Consider the following 22748-nt stretch of genomic DNA (forward strand, 5'->3'; position numbering starts at 1 on the left):
ATGCTGGAAATTCCACATTCCTGTGGTGGGGGCGAGTACCTCAAGAGGACACGTCCCAATGCGGAACGATGACCTCCGATTTGGATCGCACAATTGCGACATCTCCTCCTGCTGCAAAAGTCTTGGCAGGGCCCTCGTCCTGAACAAGAGACTCAGTGGGGCTATCTTGAGTGAACGAACAAACAGAGAGGATCGTGTGGCCTTGCTCACCTTCGTTGTGTTGTTGGGGGCCGGAGTTGAGTTGACCCTCGACGAAGATTTTAATTCAGATTGCGAGCCTCTCGCTCAACTGCTGAGCAATCTGGCCGAATATGTTTCATATCCTGATTCATCACTCTGTATGGTAGGTCATGTATCCATAACCTACCATACATTTTTCCATGCAAATTCTCTTTTTATCCGGCGAGACTGCGGAAAGTAACGTGTCAACAAGCTAATCCGCGAAGTCGCGGTGTGAGTGGACACGACTTGAGAGAGGAAAGGTGATGCACGCGTCGCTCTCCAACACGTCTTCGGTTTGTTCGGCATGATGTCCGACGTTTCACTCCACATTCTGAGAGCTTCTTCGGGAACGTAATACAACATCGGAGAGCTATGCACGCGTGTACCTGTGTAGAGCTACACAGCAGACCTGAGTGTGTGGTGGTGCTGCTGCTGCTGCTCTGTGGATGTCTGCAAAGCCATGGCACCATTTTCCCTCTCCGTCCGCTGGCCCATCGCCTTCCCTTCCTCTCTTACCCCCCCAACCCCCACCTCTCCCTCCCTGCACCTCAGCAGCACTCACCAAGTCCCCTACCAATCTCTCACCCGCATCCTCTTCAACCAGCTCCATACTCCAGGCTGCCAACGTCTCCCCTCGATCCCACCCGCAACTCCTCACCAACTCCTCACCAACTCCTCACCAACTCCTCACCAACTCCTCACCAACACCTCACCAACTCCCCACCAACTCCTCACCAACACCTCACCAGACCTCACCAACACCCCGCCAACTCCTCACCAACTCCTCACCAACTCCTCACCAACTCCTCACCAACACCTCACCAACTCCTCACCAACTCCTCACCAACAACTCACCAACTCCTCACCAACACCTCACCAACTCCTCACCAACACCTCACCAACTCCTCACCAACACCTCACCAACACCTCACCAACACCTCACCAACTCCTCACCAACACTTCACCAATTCCTCACCAACTCCTCACCAACTCCTCACCAACACCTCACCAACTCCTCACCAACACCTCACCAACTCCTCACCAACACTTCATCAACACCTCACCAACTCCTCACCAACTCCTCACCAACACCTCACCAACTCCTCACCAACCCCTCACCAACTCCTCACCAACTCCTTCCCTCCATCCATCGCTCCCTCTCGACGTGGCTCTCCCGTCGAGAACAAGCGTTCCCCGAGCGACCGTGTGCGCATGCGCGTGGAACTTCCTGCGCACCGTACGTCGCCATCCGCGCCAACCGGAGGATGCGGGGCAGGAGCTGTCGCCCGCCCGCCCCGGAGCCGGGAGACGACTTCGTGGTGCCGCGCTGAATTAGCATGCACGGCGCGACGTGCCCTGCGCTCGGAGTGGGGGGCGCCTTTCGATTTAGCGAGCGAGCCAGCGAGCGAGCGAGCGAGCCAGCGATCTCGTGGGTAAAAGAGAGAGGGAGAGCAAATGCTTTGTGACGCAAATATCTGAGAAGCGACATCGGTGTGGGTGCTTCGCGAGCCCCAAGGTCGCCCCCAAAACACCAGCAACGACTTCACTCTTTCGCGCACATCCTCCGTCTCTAAAGTACCCTCCGGTTGATGCGTTTGTTCTTTTGGTGTTTGTCTCTGTGCGTGTTGCTGCTGCTGTTGGTGTGTGTCTGGGCTATATGCGAGTCCACACACTGGCTTGGTGAGCACGCTTCCTAATTACCGATAGGGGCGGTGGGAGGGGGGGGCGACTCGAGCGCTTGTGCGCAACGCGAATCGCCCCCCCCCCCAAGTCACCATTCTGGCGTGGCGTGTTTGCCAAAGCGCGCAGCCAACCCATGGGATAGGGCGGCATCATCATCAGCAGCAGCAGCGGCGGTGGTGGTGGTGGTGAGCGGCGCGAGTGGATCTTGAGTGAGTGAGCCAACAACGTGTTGGGTGGTGGTAAGGTGGTGGTGGTGGTTGGTGGTGGTTGGATTGTAGGAGGAGGTGGAGCTTTAGGGGTTGGGGGATGATGATGAGTGCTGCAACAACAACAGCAGCAGCAGTTTGTGTTTTCTGGTGCGACTGCTAGAAGGCAATCTGGGGGAGATGTGGAGCCGCTCCGTCTCGGATTAAGCCCCTCGCTCGCTCGCTCTCTCTCCACCCCCTCGCTCGCTCTCTCCTCCACCCACTCGCTCGCTCTCTCTCCACCCCCTCGCTCGCTCTCTCTCTCCACCCCTCGTGTCTTGCAGGGTCCGAGCCGGCGAGTGACACGCACAACGAGCGGCCTCTTTCTTTTTGTTTCATTTGTGAATCCGTGGTTCTGAAAATGGAATTGAAAAGTCGGTAAAATCTACCAAAAAGAAAGCACGCGGAAAAAAGGCGGAACAAGCAATAAGTAAAGCGACACGGGTAGGTGGTTTGATGTCGTGTTCTGATTTCAGAGCGAGATGGAATTTCCGCGGTGTTCATGCAAGCGTCGTTCTGTGCGCTTCGCCAAAACAAATGCTGACTGAATGTTCCCCGGGCTCACCGAATGCGTTTGCGTGTAAAAATAATGACGAGTTTGTTGGCGAAATGTAAATGGATTGACGATTATAATTGTTATTATTATTTATATACATACTAATCATCATTATTATGATAAAGACATGAGAAAAAAGGTTTCAAAACTCTGTGTGCCCGCCATTTCACCCTCGGGATGCTCGAGTCGGGCAGATGCTAACGCACACAGACACACACAGACACGCACACCGACACACACACACAGACACGCACACAGACACACACACAGACACAGACACACACACACAGACACGCACACAGACACACACACAGACACGCACACCGACACACACACACAGACACGCACACAGACACACACACAGACACGCACACCGACACACACACACGGACACGCACACAGACACACACACAGACACACACACAGACACGCACACAGACACCCACACAGACACACAGACACGCACACAGACACACACACAGACACGCACACAGACACACAGACACGCACACAGAACCACACACAGACACGCACACAGACACGACTAGCGCAAGCGACACGCACACAGACACACACCGACACGCACACAGACACGCACACAGACACACAGACACGCACACAGACACACACACAGACACGCACACAGACACGACTAGCGCAAGCGACACGCACACAGACACAGACCGACACGCACACAGACACGCACACAGACATAGACACAGACACACACACAGACATGCACACAGACACACACACAGACACACACATAGACACACACACAGACACGCACACAAACACACACACAGACACGCACACAGACACACACACAGACACGCACACAGACACGACTAGCGCAAGCGACACGCACACAGACACGCACACAAACACACACACAGACACACACACACAGACACGACTAGCGCAAGCGACACGCACACAGACACGCACACAGACACACACACAAACACACACACAGACACACACACAGACACGCACACAAACACACACACAGACACAGACACGCACACAGACACGCACACAGACACGCACACAAACACGCACACAGACACGCACACAGACACACACACAGACACACACACAGACACGCACACAGACACACACACAGACACACACACAAACACGCACACAGACACACACACAAACACGAACACAAACACACACACAGACACGCACACAAACACGCACACAGACACGCACACAGACAACAACAACCGCCATTCGCCACTAAGTGGCGGTGACGTCACCACGACGCTTGTGCCAGGCCATGTGCACCTTGAGGCCACGTGAAGTGTCGAACGCCCGCTGGCAGGAGGTCACGGGGCAGACCCAGGTGCCACGGGTCGACTGACCGAGATGACCGAGATGACTGGCTGATGCACCACCTGTGCCCCCTACTGTGCCAACTTGCTGTGCTTTAGCCACCCGGCGCTCCGCTCGTTGTTGTGAGCGTCGCTCCTCCGCCCTCCGTTGTTGTTGGAGGGCGACTGCCTCCAACTGCCCAGTAGCGTCCTTCACGAGCCTCCTCCACTGAGGCCGATCTTGACACCGCTGGTACCAGTCATCGGCAAGTCCACTCAGCTCCACGTCCTCCTGTACCACATCACTCCATCTCTTCTCTAGCCCGTGCCGCGCCCGTTTAGCCCCCTCGATCCGGCCGAACAAAAGCTGTTTAGGCATGCGGTGGCTGGGCATGCGGGCTACATGACCCAGCCAACGCAGCCTTGCCTGCCGGAGGAGCTCACTGATGGGACTTTGCCCAGATCTTTCAAGGACTTGTGAGCTCCTCACACAATCCAGCCTGGTCAAACCCAGGATGGATCGTAGGCAGGCCAGCCTAAATGTTTCCAACCGGCGAAGATGCTCCACTAGGGGGGTCCACGTTTCGCAAGCGTAGAGAAGGGAGGGAATGACCGTGGCCGAGAAGACCTGAAGCTTCGTGCGGAGCGACAGACCAGGTAGCTTCCACACAGCGTTACGCAACCGATGAAAAGATATTGCCGCTCGACTGATTCGGAGTGAGACCTCTGCTGATAAACTGGAGCTGGTCATGAGCACACTGCCCAGGTATGGGAAACTCTCTACTCTCTCCACAACTGCCCCATCACCGATTGGGAGTTGTGGGGGCGGAGTGCCCGATGGTACAAAATACCCAGGCAGGTGCTTAGTTTTGGTGGGGCTGATGGTAAGGCCCCACCTCTTAGTGGCACACTCCAGCCTCAGCAGCAGCGTCTCCAACTCCTCTTCTGAATGAGCAGCTATTACCAAATCATCGGCATACATAACGTGGTTGACCAATAGGGAGCCATCCCTTGATCGCACCCGGGCGTCGATCAGCCTCCCATTATATCTGTACCAAATGGTAATTCCCCCGGTACAGCTATTGAAGGCTTCACGAACTACGCAGTCGAAATAGATGTTAAATAATGTGGGAGCCAGAGGACATCCCTGTCGCACCCCAAGGTGTACAGGGAAAGGCTCCGACTCCCGGCCACGTAGTTTTACCCGGGCCCGCTCACCATCATGAAGGTCCTTAATGATCGTGAGCAGAGGGTCAGGGACTCCGAAAGCACGAAGAACAACCCAGAGCCCAGTCCTACTGATGGTATCATAGGCCTTGACCAGGTCAATAAAGCAGAGATGTAGGTCTTTTTGGAATTCCCTACACCTCTGCTGTAGCAGACGGACAGAAAATATGGCATCTGTGCAGGACCGCCCTTTCCTGAAACCACATTGGGGCTCCGCAAGCCTCTCCTCAGCATGCCTAGCAAGGCGATGTTGAATAATCCTTGCCAGGACCTTACCCGGCACACTGAGGAGTGAGATGCCCCTGTAGTTGTTACAGTCTGTGCGGTCCCCCTTCTTAAAGAGGGGGACCACCAGGGCATCCTTCCAGTCCTGCGGAACCCGTCCAGTGGTCCAGACTGTTGTTATGATGTCATATAGGGCAGTCTGTGCACAAACGCCACCCTCCCTCAGCATTTCGCCTGGGAGATCATCTCTGCCCGGTGCCTTCCCTGGTCTCAGACTCCGGATCGCCCTCAGTACTTCCTCAACAGCCGGTACCTCAGCCAGCCACTCACAGGGGGTGACCTCTTCCAATATTTGAGGCACCGCAGCCTCAGCAGGGTTATCCCCACTTTGTGCCATGATGTTTTCCTGGCTGAGAGATTTTCCCTCCCCCAGGACCTCACAGAAATGCTCAGCAAATCTGCAAACCTGTTCCTGGGGGTCGGAGATTGGATCACCGTTTTTTCCTCTAATGATGGTAATAGGTGTGGCGCTGCAGGTTACTTTTTTGATGGAGTTAAATAGTGATTTGTGATCGCGGGCCACTGAGGCAGACTCCATCTCCTCAGCAACCCGCGACCACCACCCATCCTTACAGCGCCTTACGGCTCTCCGAACCTCCGAGCGAAGGCTGCGGTAAACCTCCTCATTCTCTGACGTGGGATGCTGTAGGCGATGAGAGTGGGCCTGTCGCTTTTTCTCAATTAACCTGAACACCTCCTCCGTCAGCCAGGGTTCCCGGGGAGGTCTGGACCGCGTACCCAAAGCAGCCATTGCAGCTGCATGAGTCACAGTCTTAAACCTCGCCCATTTACCCTCGACATCAGGTGGAGTGGGGGACGATGCCAACCCCAGCTGCAAGCGATGATGAAATTCTCGCTTGCAACTTTCATCAGCTAACTTAGACCAGGCCACTTTTGGTTGGAATGGGATCCTGGGTGTACACCCACCACCGGAGTGGAAGAATGGCAGGCGCATCTTACAGATGACTAGTCGATGGTCAGAGGGCAGATCAGCTCCACGGTAGGTCCTGGTGTCAAGGACATGGGCTCGCATCCGCTGGTCCGTCACTACGTAGTCCAGCAGATGTTCTTGCTTGGACCCGGCATGCATCCATGATGTTGTGTGGATGCGCCGATGCCGGAAGAGCGTGTTGGTAATTACAAGCCCATGGGCTGCACAGAAATCTAGCAGCCTCCTACCGTTGTTATTGAGCTGATCTGGCCCATGCCTTCCAATCACTCCAGACCAGGTGCCAGCATCATGACCAACTCGGGCATTGAAGTCACCCAACAAGATGACTCTGTCCCGAGTGGCCACTTTAGCCAGCACCTGTGACAGTAGGTCATAGAAAGCGTCTGACTCATCGGCTTTGCCTGCATCCCTCCACGGATGTTCGTCTTCGGTGGGGGCGTAAGTAACCACGACCACCACTCCTCGCCTCTGGTTGATGGGAAGGCGAGCCCAAAGTATCCTGGGGCTTACAGCTTCCCACACCTCACCGCCACGCTCCCACGCCCCCTTCATTCTTTTGTTCAGAAGAAGAGCCACACCCTGTTGTTTGGCAGTCTCCTGCCCCGAGTAGAGGACTGTCCACCCCTCATGGTGGCAGGAGCCAGAACCGGCACACAGACACACACACAAACACGCACACAGACACGCACACAGACACGCACACAGACACGCACACAGACACGCACACAGACACACACACAGACACGCACACAGACACGCACACAGACACACACACAGACACACACACAAACACGCACACAGACACACACACAAACACGAACACAAACACACACACAGACACGCACACAAACACGCACACAGACACGCACACAGACACACACACAAACACGCACACAGACACGCACACAGACACGCACACAGACACGCACACAGACACGCACACAGACACGCACACAAACACGCACACAGACACACACACAAACACGAACACAAACACACACACAGACACGCACACAAACACGCACACAGACACGCACACAGACACACACACAAACACGCACACAGACACGCACACAAACACGCACACAGACACGCACACAAACACGCACACCGACACGCACACAGACACACACACAGACACGCACACAGACACACACAGACACACACAGACACACACACAGACACGCACAAGGGCACGACGTTCATTGTATTGGGCAATACCGCATGCAGTGTGTTCTCTTCTCTTCCCCTCTCTCATGAAGGCCTGCACTTCTAGCCGCTTATTATTCATCACCCCAATTAGGCTAAGTTTAATGTCGTATTAATCGGAGTTTCTATTTATTCAATGCATAAGTCATCAGCGTTGAAATCATGCGAGGAACGCCAGTCGCGTCTCAATCAGAAGCGAGCGCTGAAGCGGAACCAACGTGGAGGGGCAATTAGCCTCGCGGCTGCTGTTGCTGCTGCTGCTGATGATGATGATTAATTTGCATCGATAATTTTGTAAATGCATCCTTGATTATTATGATTCCTTCGCGCTCTGTGTGTCTCAAAAAAAAGTCGTTGTTAATTATAAACATATGTGCAAATATGTTTGGTGTTGAGCGGGGGTGGCAATGCATCCACCTCGTCGTGTTTCACGAATCGCGCAGCGCCGCACCGAATTCTGCCGACACTGAGACGCTCCGAGAAGTCAGACGCGCCCGTAACTACTTGTTCCCGGTGTAACATAACGTCACACAAATCTGGTCACGCGCACACGCGCACGAGCCTACCCGAGTATAAAACGCACATCCCTCAACTTTTGTTTAAATATACGGGAGGAAAAGAGCGCCTTATAATCCGGAAAATTGCGTCCGTATTTGTGTGCGTGAAAGGGAGCAGAGATTGGGGACAGCCAGACTCGTTTACCTGGTCCCGGTAACGGAATAACGATGCGAACCGAGAGCTGTTGGTCTCTCGTGAAAAGCCAAAATCGAGAAGAATTCTTAAGGGAACTGAAGCCGCTTTCAAAAGCATTCGCATACCAACAACGGGCGTGCTTTGTGTACACTGCACACGAGCGGGCCCTGGGCTTGCAGTTTGCGAATGTCAAAAGTGAAAGCGCCACCGTGAATTAATCTCGCACGGCGCTTTTACAACTACGCTCCGTCATCAGCATCATCAGTTATCACCATTCATCAAGGTTACTCTTTAATCCATCCACCACCAGCTCACCGACCAACCTCGACATGAACACATTAAACCTTGTTGATCAACCCCACCGCCAACTCTACCACATTCCCACCATACGAAAAAGCACCATCATCATCATCAGTTATCATCATTAACGCAAGATTCTGCGCCCTTCGCACACGCGGTATAAACACGACTCGGACGTGCCATGGGGGGGGGGGCTTGACTGCAGTTAGAATCAAGCAAGGACGCTCTGAATGGGAGCATCTACCGCCGATCTCACATCGTGGATGTGCCGCGTGGATGATTGCACTTGCGCTGCGCAGCTCGCTCTCTCGCTCCTCTCTCGCTCACACTCTCTCTCTCGCTCACTCTCTCTCTCCTCTCTCGCTCTCTCACTCCTCTCTCGCTCTCTCACTCCTCTCTCGCTCTCTCGCTCCTCTCTCGCTCACACTCTCTCTCTCGCTCACTCGCTCGCGCTCTCTTTCCCTCTCTCTCTCTCTCTGTACATCTTCAGCCTGCGGTCCCTACGGGAGGGTCACAGGAGCTCCCGGAGTCTTTCATCCCAAGCCGGACAGACCCCTCCACCTCTGGACAATTCACACGAAGCGTGGTGGGGGTGCCCATTGTACCCACTTGACGGCAAAGCCATGGGTCTGGCGCCTTTCTTAATTGTGCAACTCCATCTGTTCGCCTTAGCACAGGGTAAGTGCGCTTTTGTCTTCAACGTACAGCAGGGCTCTGCGCCTGACGCGCGAAAGTGCACTGCGCTTGTCTGTAATTGCAAACACGACATTCTTATGCGGCGTTGTCGGTGGTGCAAAAGCACAAAAATAATAAAATCGACGAATTCGTCAACAACACTGCCCCGAAACGGCAGAAACGCGTTCCATTGGACGGTTGGGGCCAATTGCCCTTCTCTGCAGCAGAGATGTTGTCTCTTCATAGCGGCGATCACCTTCCTGCTACGATCAACGGTCACTGTGCCCTATACGTCGTCTGTTTTATACGATAGTTTACTACACGTGAGAACATATATTTGTTTTCTATTGTGGAATTGTTATTGATAAATGTGGTGAGTTGTTGCGGATGTGCACTTACAAATTTCGCATTGCTCAATTAGAGACAGCAACAAGGTGATCTCGTAGGCAAGTCTGATAATAAGTCGCGTGCGTGGGATTTCTTGGTGGGTTTTTTGCTTAAAAGCTAAACGCGTGCAGATACATTTGAGATAACAAAACTCAAGGGCATGAATTGCAGAACAAATTAGCCGATAATGTTTTTTTTACAAAGGCAATGGCGTTGATAACTCTACCGGCAGGTAAATATTCACGGGAATTTGTCAGAACTCCGTGTTGGTCATTAAACTCAGATAAGGTGCCCTCAATGAGTCTCGGGGAGGCGGGGATGGGGGGCGGTCGATACGGGGTTACCTGGATACCTGCAGGTCCCTTTCTCGGTGCTCGGGTCAAAAGAGACGACCTCTAATCCTCAGGGCATCGCGAGAGAGTGCCATCGATGATGATGATGACAGCACCCGACTGGACGCGCGTCGCCATCCACCCGCTCGAGTATCAGCCGCTTATCTCCGCCAAGGGGCAATGGCAATCGCGTTAATAGATTGATTCGTACACACACAGGTGGCTTACTTGTATAGGTGTCTGTCAATGTTATAGTCACATGGTAGCACGACTAAGATGATGTATACATGAATGTTATTTTTACAAATAATAATAATCGCTTGCCTTTGTCGCTATTGTCGTCGTATTTTGGAGGCTACATGTATCTAATCAAATGTTGTGAGTCGTGTGCTATGCTATACAATCTAGTTTGTCAAGAAATGTTCTATATAGTTAAAGTAGTGAATTATAATGTATCTACAAAAGGATGGCGTTCGGTGTGTGTCGGAGATGGAGCGATGACATCGGCTCGCGTGCAGGGTGCCGGGTGGATTATCACATCACGGGCTCGTTAGAGACGGTGACGGATTGTGGGGGAGAGTGGGGGGGGGGTCATCCAGCAGTAGATTTATCATGGCTGACAATTAGTAAAAAAAAACTCTTACGGCAGCACATTTAACAATCGTTGATGTAACACTGAGATAGATGGGTTTTTTTGCTTTTAGCGAGTACAAGCACCGCTTTCTGTTGCCGTTGCCAGCTGTTAATTGCACGACACGCAACACCCCCTTTGAGCACCGTATTGTCATGCAAGCACGGTCCTTTAATATGCAACGCGTCTACGCATTTAGCATGCGCAAGCTTAACCGGCTGCCGATGGCACGTAGATACCGTGCCGGATTAACGCGCGCCTAATCTCTAACACAAGTTAGAATGTCAACATCGATCGAGATTTCTGGGGACAGAAACCCGCGGCCATACGGAGGTGGCCAGCGGATGGCCGTCCAGCAATGGGATTCGTGAATCCATCTGTGCGGTCTTTTTTATTTTAAGAAACTCATCCCGTTATGTGTGTTGTGTTTTTTTCAGCTACTAGAGCTCATCCCATACGCAAACCACGTATTATACATTTGAGCAAACGTCCCAATTAGTAGCAAGATCCTCGTGCAAATTACTCTTGAGACTCAGTGAGGCTGTATTAGAAAACGAATCAAGATTAATTGTCATAGATTTCTGAAATTAATTAGTTTGTACTATGGAGTTAACTATTGTATTTGGTTTAGATTTATTTCCATTAAATTGGTATCCAAAAAAAATAATGATGCCAACAACTGGGTCATGTTGTTATTCAATTAAATCGACTTCACTACAATTCCATTAACCAACATCACACAGGAAAAATCTTGACTTAAAGCTGTTGTGACTGCAGGAATTCATATTCTTTGGGTCTTTCAGTAAAGTCACGTAGATAGGTTCAAATTAATAAAAATCAAATAAACAAAAAAACTACGACGTTTCGAAACGTCGTTATTTTATTTTTGTATTAATTTGAACCTATCTACGTGACCTTATCGAACAACCCAAATAATATCCCACAGGAGATTAGGGTCAGTTCGCCTCCACGGCGCTGTGCGTTTCCCCTTTGAAGAAAGTTCTTCCAAAGCACCTCGGACTTCACGTGCCCGCGTGCTCCACGGTTGCTCTCCAGCCTTCGTGGAGGCTTCTGCTGCATCTGTGCCGCACGCATACAATCACATTGCAAGCAAGTTGCTTTTGAATTCAGATGAGATAGCCACACTTGTCCAATGGTGCGGCTGGTGTAGTGGCGCCCTCTATGGGGACAGCAAAGAAAGACGACTCAACTGCCGAACCCGAATCATGGAAAACATTGCATTGAATGGGGGGGGGGCGGTCTAACAGTAAAAGCAGGACTCGGAGTGGCGTAGCTCTCGAGCGTGCAGGCGGTGTCACTGCACCAGGGCCCACGGGGCGGGGCTGGCTATGCACGTGGGCTGTAACCCAGCCCTGCGGAGGGAGCGGGAGTTGGTGGGTCGCATGCAGATGTCTTGAAACTCCCTTCCCGTAGGGACGTCGAGATGGTGCCATACCCTGGCTCGCCAGGAGAGCGCTGTAAAGCAAATATGGACGGATCTCCATCTGTTCCATTTGTATGGGATAGAGTGTTGCTCTCTCGCACGGATGGGTTATCTCTGTGCGCTCCAGTTTCATACCACCGGTGTAAACACTCTTTTAATTGGCTGAAAACATCTTAATATCTTGAGAACCGCAGAGCTTGGGCTCACCGCCTGATTATCTGTGGTTCCTCACGCATCCGTGCATTAAAAATGTAAAGGCATTGTGAATGCAACGTGCATGAACGGTGTTGTATAAAACATGAATGATGCGATGTAAAACTGAACAAGGTGATGAATAAAAGATGTCTGCCATTAATTATCCATCGGAACATTGTCACCGTGAAGTCGGCTTCCCACCTTTTCCACTGCAGATCAACGCCAACGCAGGCATATCTCTCAGTCAGCCGAGGTCCATTCGTAAAAATATTCCGGACACGGTAACCATATCTCGTCACAAATCAATTCCTGCAGCCAAAACACAAATTACAATACCGGCTCACACCCAGACGGGTGAACACCCTAACGCGTATGAATTATTTACTGAAGTTTTTGAAATTTGGTAATTGCAACTAGATTGAAATGCAAAAATAAATCAGTGATTGCATTGCACCGTTGTTGGTTTATTGAAAAAAAAAATGTGAGCGGCTTGCGACATGAGAAGCAGTGTCCAACGAGGCTGGGCAGTGGCAATAATGGTGTTGTTTATTTCGTGATTATGTCATGATGTGTTTGAAGCTACATTTCTGCCGATACTAATACCATATCTATTAATGGCATGTTTATTTAGCCTTAAAAGCTGTGTGTTTAGTGGCCTGCATTAGGCACCGCTTTTTTTTCACCGCTCATTTTCCCCCAACATATTTTCGTAACAGGGGAGAATTAATTTTATGCCAGTGCATATATTTCAATCTTTCTCAATCCGTGAAATGTATCAATGTTTTTTCGCGTCGTAAATTCTTACGGACTGCGTCGGCGACAAATATACGGTGGTTAAGGCTGAAGCTTGTGTATGCGGTACTGTTTTTTTATTATTTTAACAACCAAAAAAATCCAAGCCGCTGCTAAATGTGACCACTCCATGGATTTAAGTCAGAGCCAGCTGGGTGCAATCCATTTCAGGTGTGTCCACCACAGCTCACGTCAATACACGACTGGAGAGAGCCCCCTATTTAATTACATCTATTGACCACACCTGGCACTTAAAAGTTGAAAAACCCGGGACAAATTCACTCTGCTAACTCCTAAAAGACTCCAGGACTGAACGTTTCTGTAATTTAATGGCGTACCATTGAGCACGATGAAGAGACAACACGGACAGAATCGCGCGTGGGAGTGTTGACAATCTGCCGGCGAGAATTGTTTCCGCGACAACAGTTGGCAACTGCGGAACATTTCCGTTTATTGGGAGAAAATCTGCGAGAGATTGATAGCCAGTGTGAACATTGTACCAGGGGCTTAATTTTTCACCAAATATTTTATCGGTCAGTGCGAGACCGGAGTAGATGCCACGTGACTTGTAAATGGCCACAGGGGTAGCCACAGATATCCTGTATGCAATGTGCCGGACAGCCGGACTGAAACGCAGCCCCAGATTTACCACCCGTTGTCTGTCCCCACCATCAGCAGGCATGTTCACCGAGGTGCCCCAGGACGTGATGGCAGTTGAGGGGGACGACGTGGTGCTCATATGCGCCTACCAGGGCAGCGGCCCCACCTCACACTCCATCGAGATGCAGTGGTGGCACATGCGCGGGGAGCCCTACCGCGGGGGACCTGCCCCCAAGGCCCTGCTGCCAGCCACCAGCCCCGCTCGTCCCCAGGTAGTCACACGGACAGCTCCCCGTCGAGGCTTCAACACAAGCTGTGATGCTGCATGGGTGGCGGTGGTGCACGAGCATGCATAACAGAAACGCAGTGTCAATGACACTGCGCTCAAATTATAATGCTTTCAGTGGATGCTCCTCATAACCAACATGAACAGACTTTCAGTATGAAGAGATGCAAAGTTACCAGCTTGCCTGAGCGCCTCCTGCTACAATACAGATGTTCGTCCATCTATACATCCAGAACAAATATTGCATTTGCAAGTTAAACATGTTTATTTTACAAACAATTGAAATTCACTTTTTCCCTTGCCACAGACATCCAAGAACAGCGACGCGACTAAAATTAGCGTGAGTACTTCACAACGACGTCTTCCTCCCCACCAACCCCCATATCGACATTGCCGCAGCCACAACGGTGCATTTAAAAGCCATGGGCCCGAGGTTTTGTGGGATGGCGCCAGCGTCGTGGTCGCCAAAGGTGCGGTGGGGAGGCAGCCAGGGAGCACGGAGGGGAATCGGCCTCGACCAACGCGGAGGATTTGCAACGGCAGCTTTGCAATTGGCCAGGGGAGAAATTCGGGGTGCCCCCTGGCATCTTGCACAGGTGCCATTCCGTGGGAGTGCTTTGCATTGGCCAATGAGATTGCGAAGATTGGATTGTGCAGGTATCCCTCGATTTACGAAAGGGTTGCGTTCTTAAGCAACAACAAAAAACGCGCAAAACGACATTTCGTGAATGGGAACGGCTTTTCCCATTAATTTAATACAAAAAATGAGGGGTGTGTTTCGGACAGCAATTCCAACTGTACTGCTAAGCCGAAACATATACACCACCTATATCGCTATTCGCAATACAAAAACAATAATAATTATGAACATAATATTAAATAGATTGAATAATGATCAATTTAATACAAAAATAGTTACCTTTTTCAGGAAACTCACCAAAAGATCTGCACAGTGACAATGACTGTGAAGCGGATGTGGAGGCGTCGCTGTTCCACTGCAGGGACACCGCGACGCTGCCGTGGATGAGTGACGACGCAGCCTCCTTGTTTGATGATCCCATGGCACGTGCCGTAGTGAAATTTCGTGATCGCGTGAATTCGATTTCACTAATCGAAAAGTGTCTATCATTTGTGAAATGCGTGAACGAAAAATGTTTGGTAAACCGAACATTTGTAAATCGAGGGATACCTGTACTGGGGCGGCCAGACCAGGTGCCCCATATTTTGAGTCAATTTTTATTGATTCTGTGTAAATCGATTCGAAATGCAAAATACATAAGTAATAAAATATTAAAAATAGCCACTTATTAAAAACCACGAAATTGTAATTTAACAATTTCTAGCATTACAATCAGACACATTTCTGTAGTTACAAGTGCATGATGTTAACTTGGAAGGTGTAACAGCGCCCCAAGCCTAAGTCTAAGAATCGTGGCGACGGAAGGCAGCATTCCGTGCCATTCGCGGCGGTGGCGACGACGGCTGCTGTGTCGTCACGCAGGCCGTCAAGGTGATGGGGAGCGACATCTCCAACTACCTGCGGCTGTCGAGCGTGCGCCGCGAGGACGAGGGCCTGTACGAGTGCCGCGTGAGCGACCGCAGCGACGACAACACCCAGGAGCACAAGGCCCAGGCCACGCTGCGTGTCGACTTCCGTCTGCAGGGCGACATGCAGGTAGAAGCCCCCCGCTCACTCGCTCGCCACTCAACCGGGGGGCCTCGCTAAGATACAGACACCAATGGACACTTAGCGCCAGGTGAGAGTAGTAGGGAACTAGACTGATGCAAACTTAGCACCAGGTAAGAGTTTCCTACACTCTACCTACCAATCGCCCGTACGCCTGGGACGAGGGGGTACGGACGACAGACACAGGCCACCTTGTGCCCTGCCTTCAGGCTGACATGACAGGTGTAGCCTGACTCACGTGCAGGTGTAGCCTGACTCACATATCATATCGTCTTTATTATCAAACAGCAGTGGCTAGCCACCAGGACATCTCGCCAACCCCGCGTCGTGAGTGCTGACGAGGCTGAGTCGTTTAGTCTGTGTTTATTGAGGGGGCGATACACTACATAGTTAACCATGACTCCATTTAGATTACAGTTAATTCTTACGCTCACGATACATGTGTGTAAAATTATCTTATTTACAAGTATAAAGACAGGTAGGCCATGTTCGGTAGAGATTACAAATGAGGCAATACAAATGAGATGGAAAAAAATCATCCAAGACTTACGAACTACAGAGACAGAAAATGCTATCAATATAGGAGACTTGAAGCACAGTCGATACAAACAATGCAAAGCGACCAGAATATGCAAGACGGCTATTACCAGTGAGACACAAATTACATACAACAGAAATAGTGCGAACAAGTGAGAAGTACAAAAACAACAAGACAAAAAAATTGCATATTTTTAATCAAATCACAACCTTGAACCATGACAATGTATTAGGCAGTCAATTGTCAATTTCCTGTGCAGTTTTAGTGGTGACCGTTTAATCATGGTTGGGTTTGGTCTTGGGGAAATGTGTTCAGTGGTATGAGGCTCTGTGTGCTGCCTATAATTGGGGCCAATTGCCGCGAGTTCTTTTTTGCGAATAATACATCGCACTGATGTGCAGTTTTAATGGAAAATATAAATGGTGTGTTACATACATCTCCTGCCATTGCCGATATGACAAATGGAACACATGGCACATTTCCACGTGTGTCTAGTAGCGACAATGGCAATATATATCCTGATCACCGTTTAAATTACCTCCCGGTGCCTCTTGCTACATTACGTACATTGGAGAATGCAGATTTATTGTTCTTAAAAACAAACACACCTGTGTTTGGAGTTCAACTCACCTGCGTGGTTCACATCGTTCACAAAACCGACAGAGCAGCGGGCGGTTTCGGCTGGTGCGTTCCAAATTTACGATCAGCGCAGCTCAGATGGAAAACCCCACACCACATCTACGCAGCACCGCATAACAACAAAACCCTGCATCGTCCAAGTTGTGCCGTGCTGCGCAGTGTCTCGTTTCGTACACGCATGTCGCGGGGGGACTTCCTATACGCATGATATGATTCGGCATGCTCTAACAATGGACGTTGATTATCTTTATCTTTGGCATATAACTAAACATTTAACAGCATCGAGGGCACGCAGCTAATCACCGACATGTGTGAGGTGAGGCCTACATAGGTAGCGGGCATGGCAACATTCACCCATCCCAGTGGTTTGATTCAGCATCGTGATTCGAGTCAAGAATCAGTTTTCTTTTGTCTCGTTTTACTGACTCATTGATCTGGTTTCACCTTTTCACCGCGTTTGTACAGTTTGCTCCACTAGCATGAATGTAACGTGAGCATAACATGTGCATATATTTACATAAATTAGAAATGCAATTATAAATATGTCAATTGACGCGTGTATATGTGAATCGTTACGTTGTTACATGCCTAATAGCCAGACTTGTGTGCTGAAAATACAGAATCAGAATCTGTATTTATCCTGGACGAATCCGATGAGATATGAAGATCTGTTTTCACACATGCCCAGTAAGACGATGGTCCTGTCCGGTGCAGATTACAAGGAAAACATTCAGAGCAAAAACACTCCACACGCTCGTCAACAACACTGCCCAAAACGAAAATAATGTCAATATATGATGACATTTCAGGACCATGGACCCTCCTCATAGCACATCAGCAGACAGGCCAGAGAGCGAGAGACAGTAAGGATGAGAGAGATAATGAGGGTGAGAGATAATGAGGGTTAGAGACTGCATTTAACATGACGGAGCCTGATGAGAACAAAATAAAATATTCATATTACCAGTTTGTAAATATCCCTATACATAGTTGCACTCTTAGTAGCTATTGAGTAGCACACAAACCTTCAATGCACAGAGCGCTTCGACTACGAGAACCGCGCAAATGCCGAATGGACTTTGCGCCATTCTTCCAGCACAACGCCGTCACCATACCGAACGTGCTTACTTACACGTGTTCGCCAAGCGAATATCCTAACGCGTGAGCGCATCATCATCGTCATCGTTGTGGCCGCCATCCTGAGTGCACGGCGCGCGCGATATGCACAATGTACACACGGACTGCGGCGCACACACGCGCACACGTGCACACACACACGCACTCCCACACACTCACACACACTCAGACACACGCGCACACACTCACACGCGCACACACTCACACACGCGCACACACTCACACACATTCAGACACGCGCGCATACACTCAGACACACGCGCACATACTCACACACACTCAGACACGCGCGCACACACTCAGACACACTCGCACACACACACGCACTCACATACACATACACACTCACACACGCGCACACTCACACACACTCACACACGCGCACACACTCAGACACACTCCCACACACACACGCACTCACATACACACTCACACACACACTCATACACGCACACACACACTCACACGTGCACACACTCACATACACACTCACACACGTGCACACACGCGCACACACTCACTCACACACACACTCACACGCGCACACACACACACGCGCGCGCGCATAACGGGGGCGGCAAAGCCAGGCGACGACAACAAAAAACGCGACACAAAAGCAAGCCGCATGCGTCAGCATCACCGTGCAGGTGGCTTGTTTCTCAATGTCCTCCGCTCGCACAAGCACGCTCCGGAGGCTCGGCCGCTCATCCGCGGCAACCCCGCCGTGGGCAAGAGGCAGGCGCACGCCACTCCGCCCGCGCTGCGAGAGGCGGGCGGACACAAGCGGCAGCAGGCGAAGCCGTCGTCCACGAGCGCGCCCAGCCAGGGCCAGCCGGCCGGAAGGCGGCAACCCACCGGTGGGTGAGAGGTCCGCAGCCCTTCTTACGAGCTACAGAATTGTTTTCGATTTAAAGCTTCTTTCGTGACTGCAGGGATTCATCTTCTTGGTTCTTTCGGTAAAGTCACGTAGAAGGGAAGTGATACAATAATAAAAATAAAACATAATGAAAATAATTCTCACGACGTTTCGCCCACAACGGGGAGACAGGTCTTCACCTGAGGACGGCTGCTTGCGTTGTGGCCGAAACGTCGTGAGAATTATTTTATTATGTTTTATTTTTATTATTTTATTACTTCCCTTCTACGTGACTTTACCGAAAGAACCAAGAAGATGAGCTACAGAATGTTCTCCTTTTTTGGTGGGGGCGAGGGTGGGCACGGTGTGTGTCTGTGTGTGTGAGTGACCAAGTGTGGACGTCAAAAGGGTTGCGACTTTTGACGTACAACAATAGCGGGATGTATCGTAGAATAAGAATAGCATCTCGCAATGCTAACAGAGGGGAGACTTCAATGTCAATGCATTGTCCAGAGCGGTGTATTATTAAGGAACTGACAAAAAACTGAACTTTAAATGGCCCGGGAAGACTTACAGGTTTCCCAGGACAGCTAAGAAGAAAAGCAGGAGAATGACAACACGGCATGGGGTCCCAGCAGCTCAGTGCGGCTGACTCTGGTAGAGGTTAAACCGTCTCCCACTATGGCATTCTGACAATTTTAAATCCCCCTCCCCCACCCCACAGAGTACACGGAATGTGCAGAAATTCCCAGAAACAATAATCCTAAATAAATGAATACACCCAACTGACATGTTTGTGTCTGCGCTATTGTTGAGCTAAGCTAAAATACAGGAGATGTGTCTGCATATTTGACAGGGCATTTCCGAATTATTCTTAGCACAATATTTTAAACATTTTCTTTATATAGCTCGTTACCTCATGCCTGAAGGCTCTAATAAGGTCCAGTCCCCAACTCTTATGTAACCGTTGCTGTGTTTGCATCTTCTACTTTGTCTCACCACGTGTGACAAAAAAATCAACCTAAGCATGCTCACGAGTGGCTCACACAATGCGGCTAAAATCACTCCTTCACCACACCTCGCCCGGAGCCATGCGAGTGCCTACGCGGCACACGCTCCAAGCGGGGTGTGAATCCCACCGTGACCTCTAAGCTACCCCTGTGCCCTGGGAAAGTGGACGGCACTGGCCAGTACTGCAAGCGACGTGGTCAGCCGTGCTCAAGCCAATTACATTCAACCAAACGGGCCAATGACACTGGGCAGTTGCCAGAGGTGCCCTTCCCCGTGGGCACAGCCACGTGACGCTGTTTGTGAAGACGGGTGGATCCAGCCTCTGCTAATTTTAGCATGAACAAAGTAGGTCAGGCCTCGTTCATTGTAAAGTATACGGGAATGTGGCTTTGCGTGTGTGATTGCTAGAGCATGTATTTTGCTTTCAGACTAATTCATGTAAGGAGTAAATACTAAACATAATAATGAGAATATGTGATGTGAACATCAGTGAAGAATTAAAACTAATCCATGTTATTACTTATAACACGCTCAGTGAACATGCTGGGTGGGCAGTAAACTGTGCGTCACTATGTATATATCAGGATTCTGCTGTGTTGGAGTGGTTCCCATACTGGACTTCAAAGCCAGAGGTCGCCGGTTCAATCTCCCGGCGCAGAAATTTGGAACATCGGTGCAGGTTTCTTAAATGTCTGCCCCCACCAGCCTCTACCCACCGAGCAGTATGAGTGGGTGCCACCACAGTCGGTCAATTGACACGTCACATGTGGTTGGGTCACAGTGTGGGTACTCCCACGTCTTCTAAGATGTCTGTCCAGCATGGAGTAGTAGGCCAAAGGTTCCCTCTCGAAGCGCAGTGATCGAGCTCCCTTCAAATGAGGTGGGGCCTTCCACCAGAAGTGGTGGCACCAAGCAATCGGAGGGCTCTAACCTTAACCAGAAATATTTTGTTTACTTTTTCGTGATGTCTGCTGTGCAAGTTGTCTTGGGAGTGTGTTGGATGGTCATGGTGCCGCAGGTTCACTTGTGTCTTGTTTTTGGCGCAGGCAGTGGGGGCCCACGCTGGGCCTTGAGCGGGTTCACACTGAGTCTGCTGTTAACACTCCAACTTCTACCTTTCTGAAATCTGCTCAATCCCTGGAAGATTAACCCCGCTCCCTCGGCACTCCTCCCTAGCACTCCCCCCACACTCCAAAAAGAGATCACACATCCCCCGCTCTCCCCGTCCTGAAGATTACGACAATCTCCCCCCGATGACGTCTGCGATCAGAATAAAAACTGCTTGATTTATATTATCTAAAACACTTCGCCCGGGTTTAGACAATACTATAAGCCATTAATAACAGTATTATTAAATAATTGTACCGTGTCAAAATAGGATGACTACAAATTTTAACCGAATGCCCGGTTGTGTTGCATGTGTAAAACATTTATCAGTTGGGCTTCGAACATGTAAGCCTGTTCATACTACACTGGCGGGGCATGTGTCACACGGCGAAAAGTAATTTGAGAAACAAAAGATATTGCTCTTCTTTAGGAATGTACATACTTGTGAATCAAATTGTGTCATCACTTTCAGTGCACTTAATAGTTGAACATCGAAATGAAACCGAGAGATACGTTTGCCGAGTCTTTGATTTTTTTTACATATATATATCTAGAATGCTGTTGTTAAAGGAGTACGTGGATTAGAGTCGTTGATTATTGATATTCATTACAACGGGCGATGTGTTTATTGATGAAAACGTCAATGGTATTGAATTATGGACAGGGTGAAATTTCAAGAGTGGAATGTTAAAAGAGTGTAACGGTCAGAGCGTTTGTAATGTGCTAAGAGTAATTCCACATTTTACAGTGTTCAACAAAAGGATTGCGAATAAACGTTTGGCGGACATATATCCCGAGGGTGTTATTGTTTCACATTTCTGCATTACAGCTGCGATAAAATGGTTCGCCGTATATAGCCTAATAAAACAGTAAAACACTGGATCACGTAAAAAGGAATATCGTGTAAAACATTGAAAAGTAATTAAACACTGAAACGTATGATGTTGCACGAAATTGCACACACGTTACATTTCAATCACATCAAAAATATAAACTCAAGTGGCTTCATTGTATTGCTTCTAAAATATATTTAAAAGGCATTTATAAGTGACGAATTTACCGACAATTACAGCACATATGGGTTTAATTGGTTTTCCACTATTGGAATCATTTTTTACATATGTTATTTACAAATATGTTAATTTAATCAATGCCAACTTCAACAGTAAGAGCAGTGCTGTATATCAGTGTAGATACGAACCACATCACCGCAACAAAACATTCAGCGAACAAAACGGCTGCTTGCTAAGAAAATCAGATGACAGGGGTGATGTAATTCACGCAGCTGTTCCATATCCTTGGCTTTGCTGAAATAACCACTGAACTGCGCCTAAACGCTGTCGGGGAAGAGAGCTCATCGGTACGTACACGTGTATGTATTCTTGTCTGCACTGTGTGTCCGTCATGAGTGGCATGATCATAACAAAAACATCTGGCATCTCCCTCGGCGCAGCTCGGACACCTTCTTGCGGCACTTCCTGTGTGTTGTTTTTTTACGAGGAAATGACGTAAATTCATCGGAGATAGCTTACCCCTTTAATTTCCAGTTGGACACCGAACAAAAAAAATCTTTGTGGACAAACATTAAAAAACATGTGAACGTTGAGAGAGTTCGTGTAAATAAATAAACAACAGCTTCATCCGAATATTGCAAGCTCTGTAAAAAAGACACAAACGATGTATGTGGGATTGTTACGTGAAAAATGTATTCGGTTTGATAGAATGAATTTATTGGATATA

At 49.6% G+C, this 22748-nt stretch overlaps 1 protein-coding gene across 6 annotated transcripts; it reads left to right on the top strand.

Annotated features, from left to right (window-relative positions):
• The first annotated feature begins 2425 nt into the window (after positions 1-2425).
• LOC144727837 (V-set and transmembrane domain-containing protein 2B-like) lies at positions 2426-21799 on the top strand. 6 transcript variants are annotated; one of them, XM_078606998.1, is made up of 7 exons: positions 2426-2594; positions 9182-9369; positions 13823-14019; positions 14341-14373; positions 15535-15708; positions 18717-18891; positions 20948-21799. In XM_078606998.1, exons 2-7 carry the CDS (start codon positions 9315-9317, stop codon positions 21022-21024), a joined length of 711 nt encoding a protein of 236 aa, XP_078463124.1. In that variant the 5' UTR covers positions 2426-2594; positions 9182-9314; the 3' UTR covers positions 21025-21799. The 6 variants fall into 6 exon arrangements, with proteins under 6 accessions (XP_078463124.1, XP_078463127.1, XP_078463125.1 ...); XM_078607001.1 differs by having other exon boundaries at positions 20952-21799; XM_078606999.1 differs by lacking the exon at positions 2426-2594 and having other exon boundaries at positions 9188-9369; positions 13826-14019.
• The last annotated feature ends 949 nt before the right edge of the window (positions 21800-22748 follow it).

Source organism: Lampetra planeri, chromosome 26, assembly GCF_965212315.1.
Source record: "Lampetra planeri chromosome 26, kcLamPlan1.2.h2, whole genome shotgun sequence".
Taxonomy (NCBI): domain Eukaryota; kingdom Metazoa; phylum Chordata; class Hyperoartia; order Petromyzontiformes; family Petromyzontidae; genus Lampetra; species Lampetra planeri.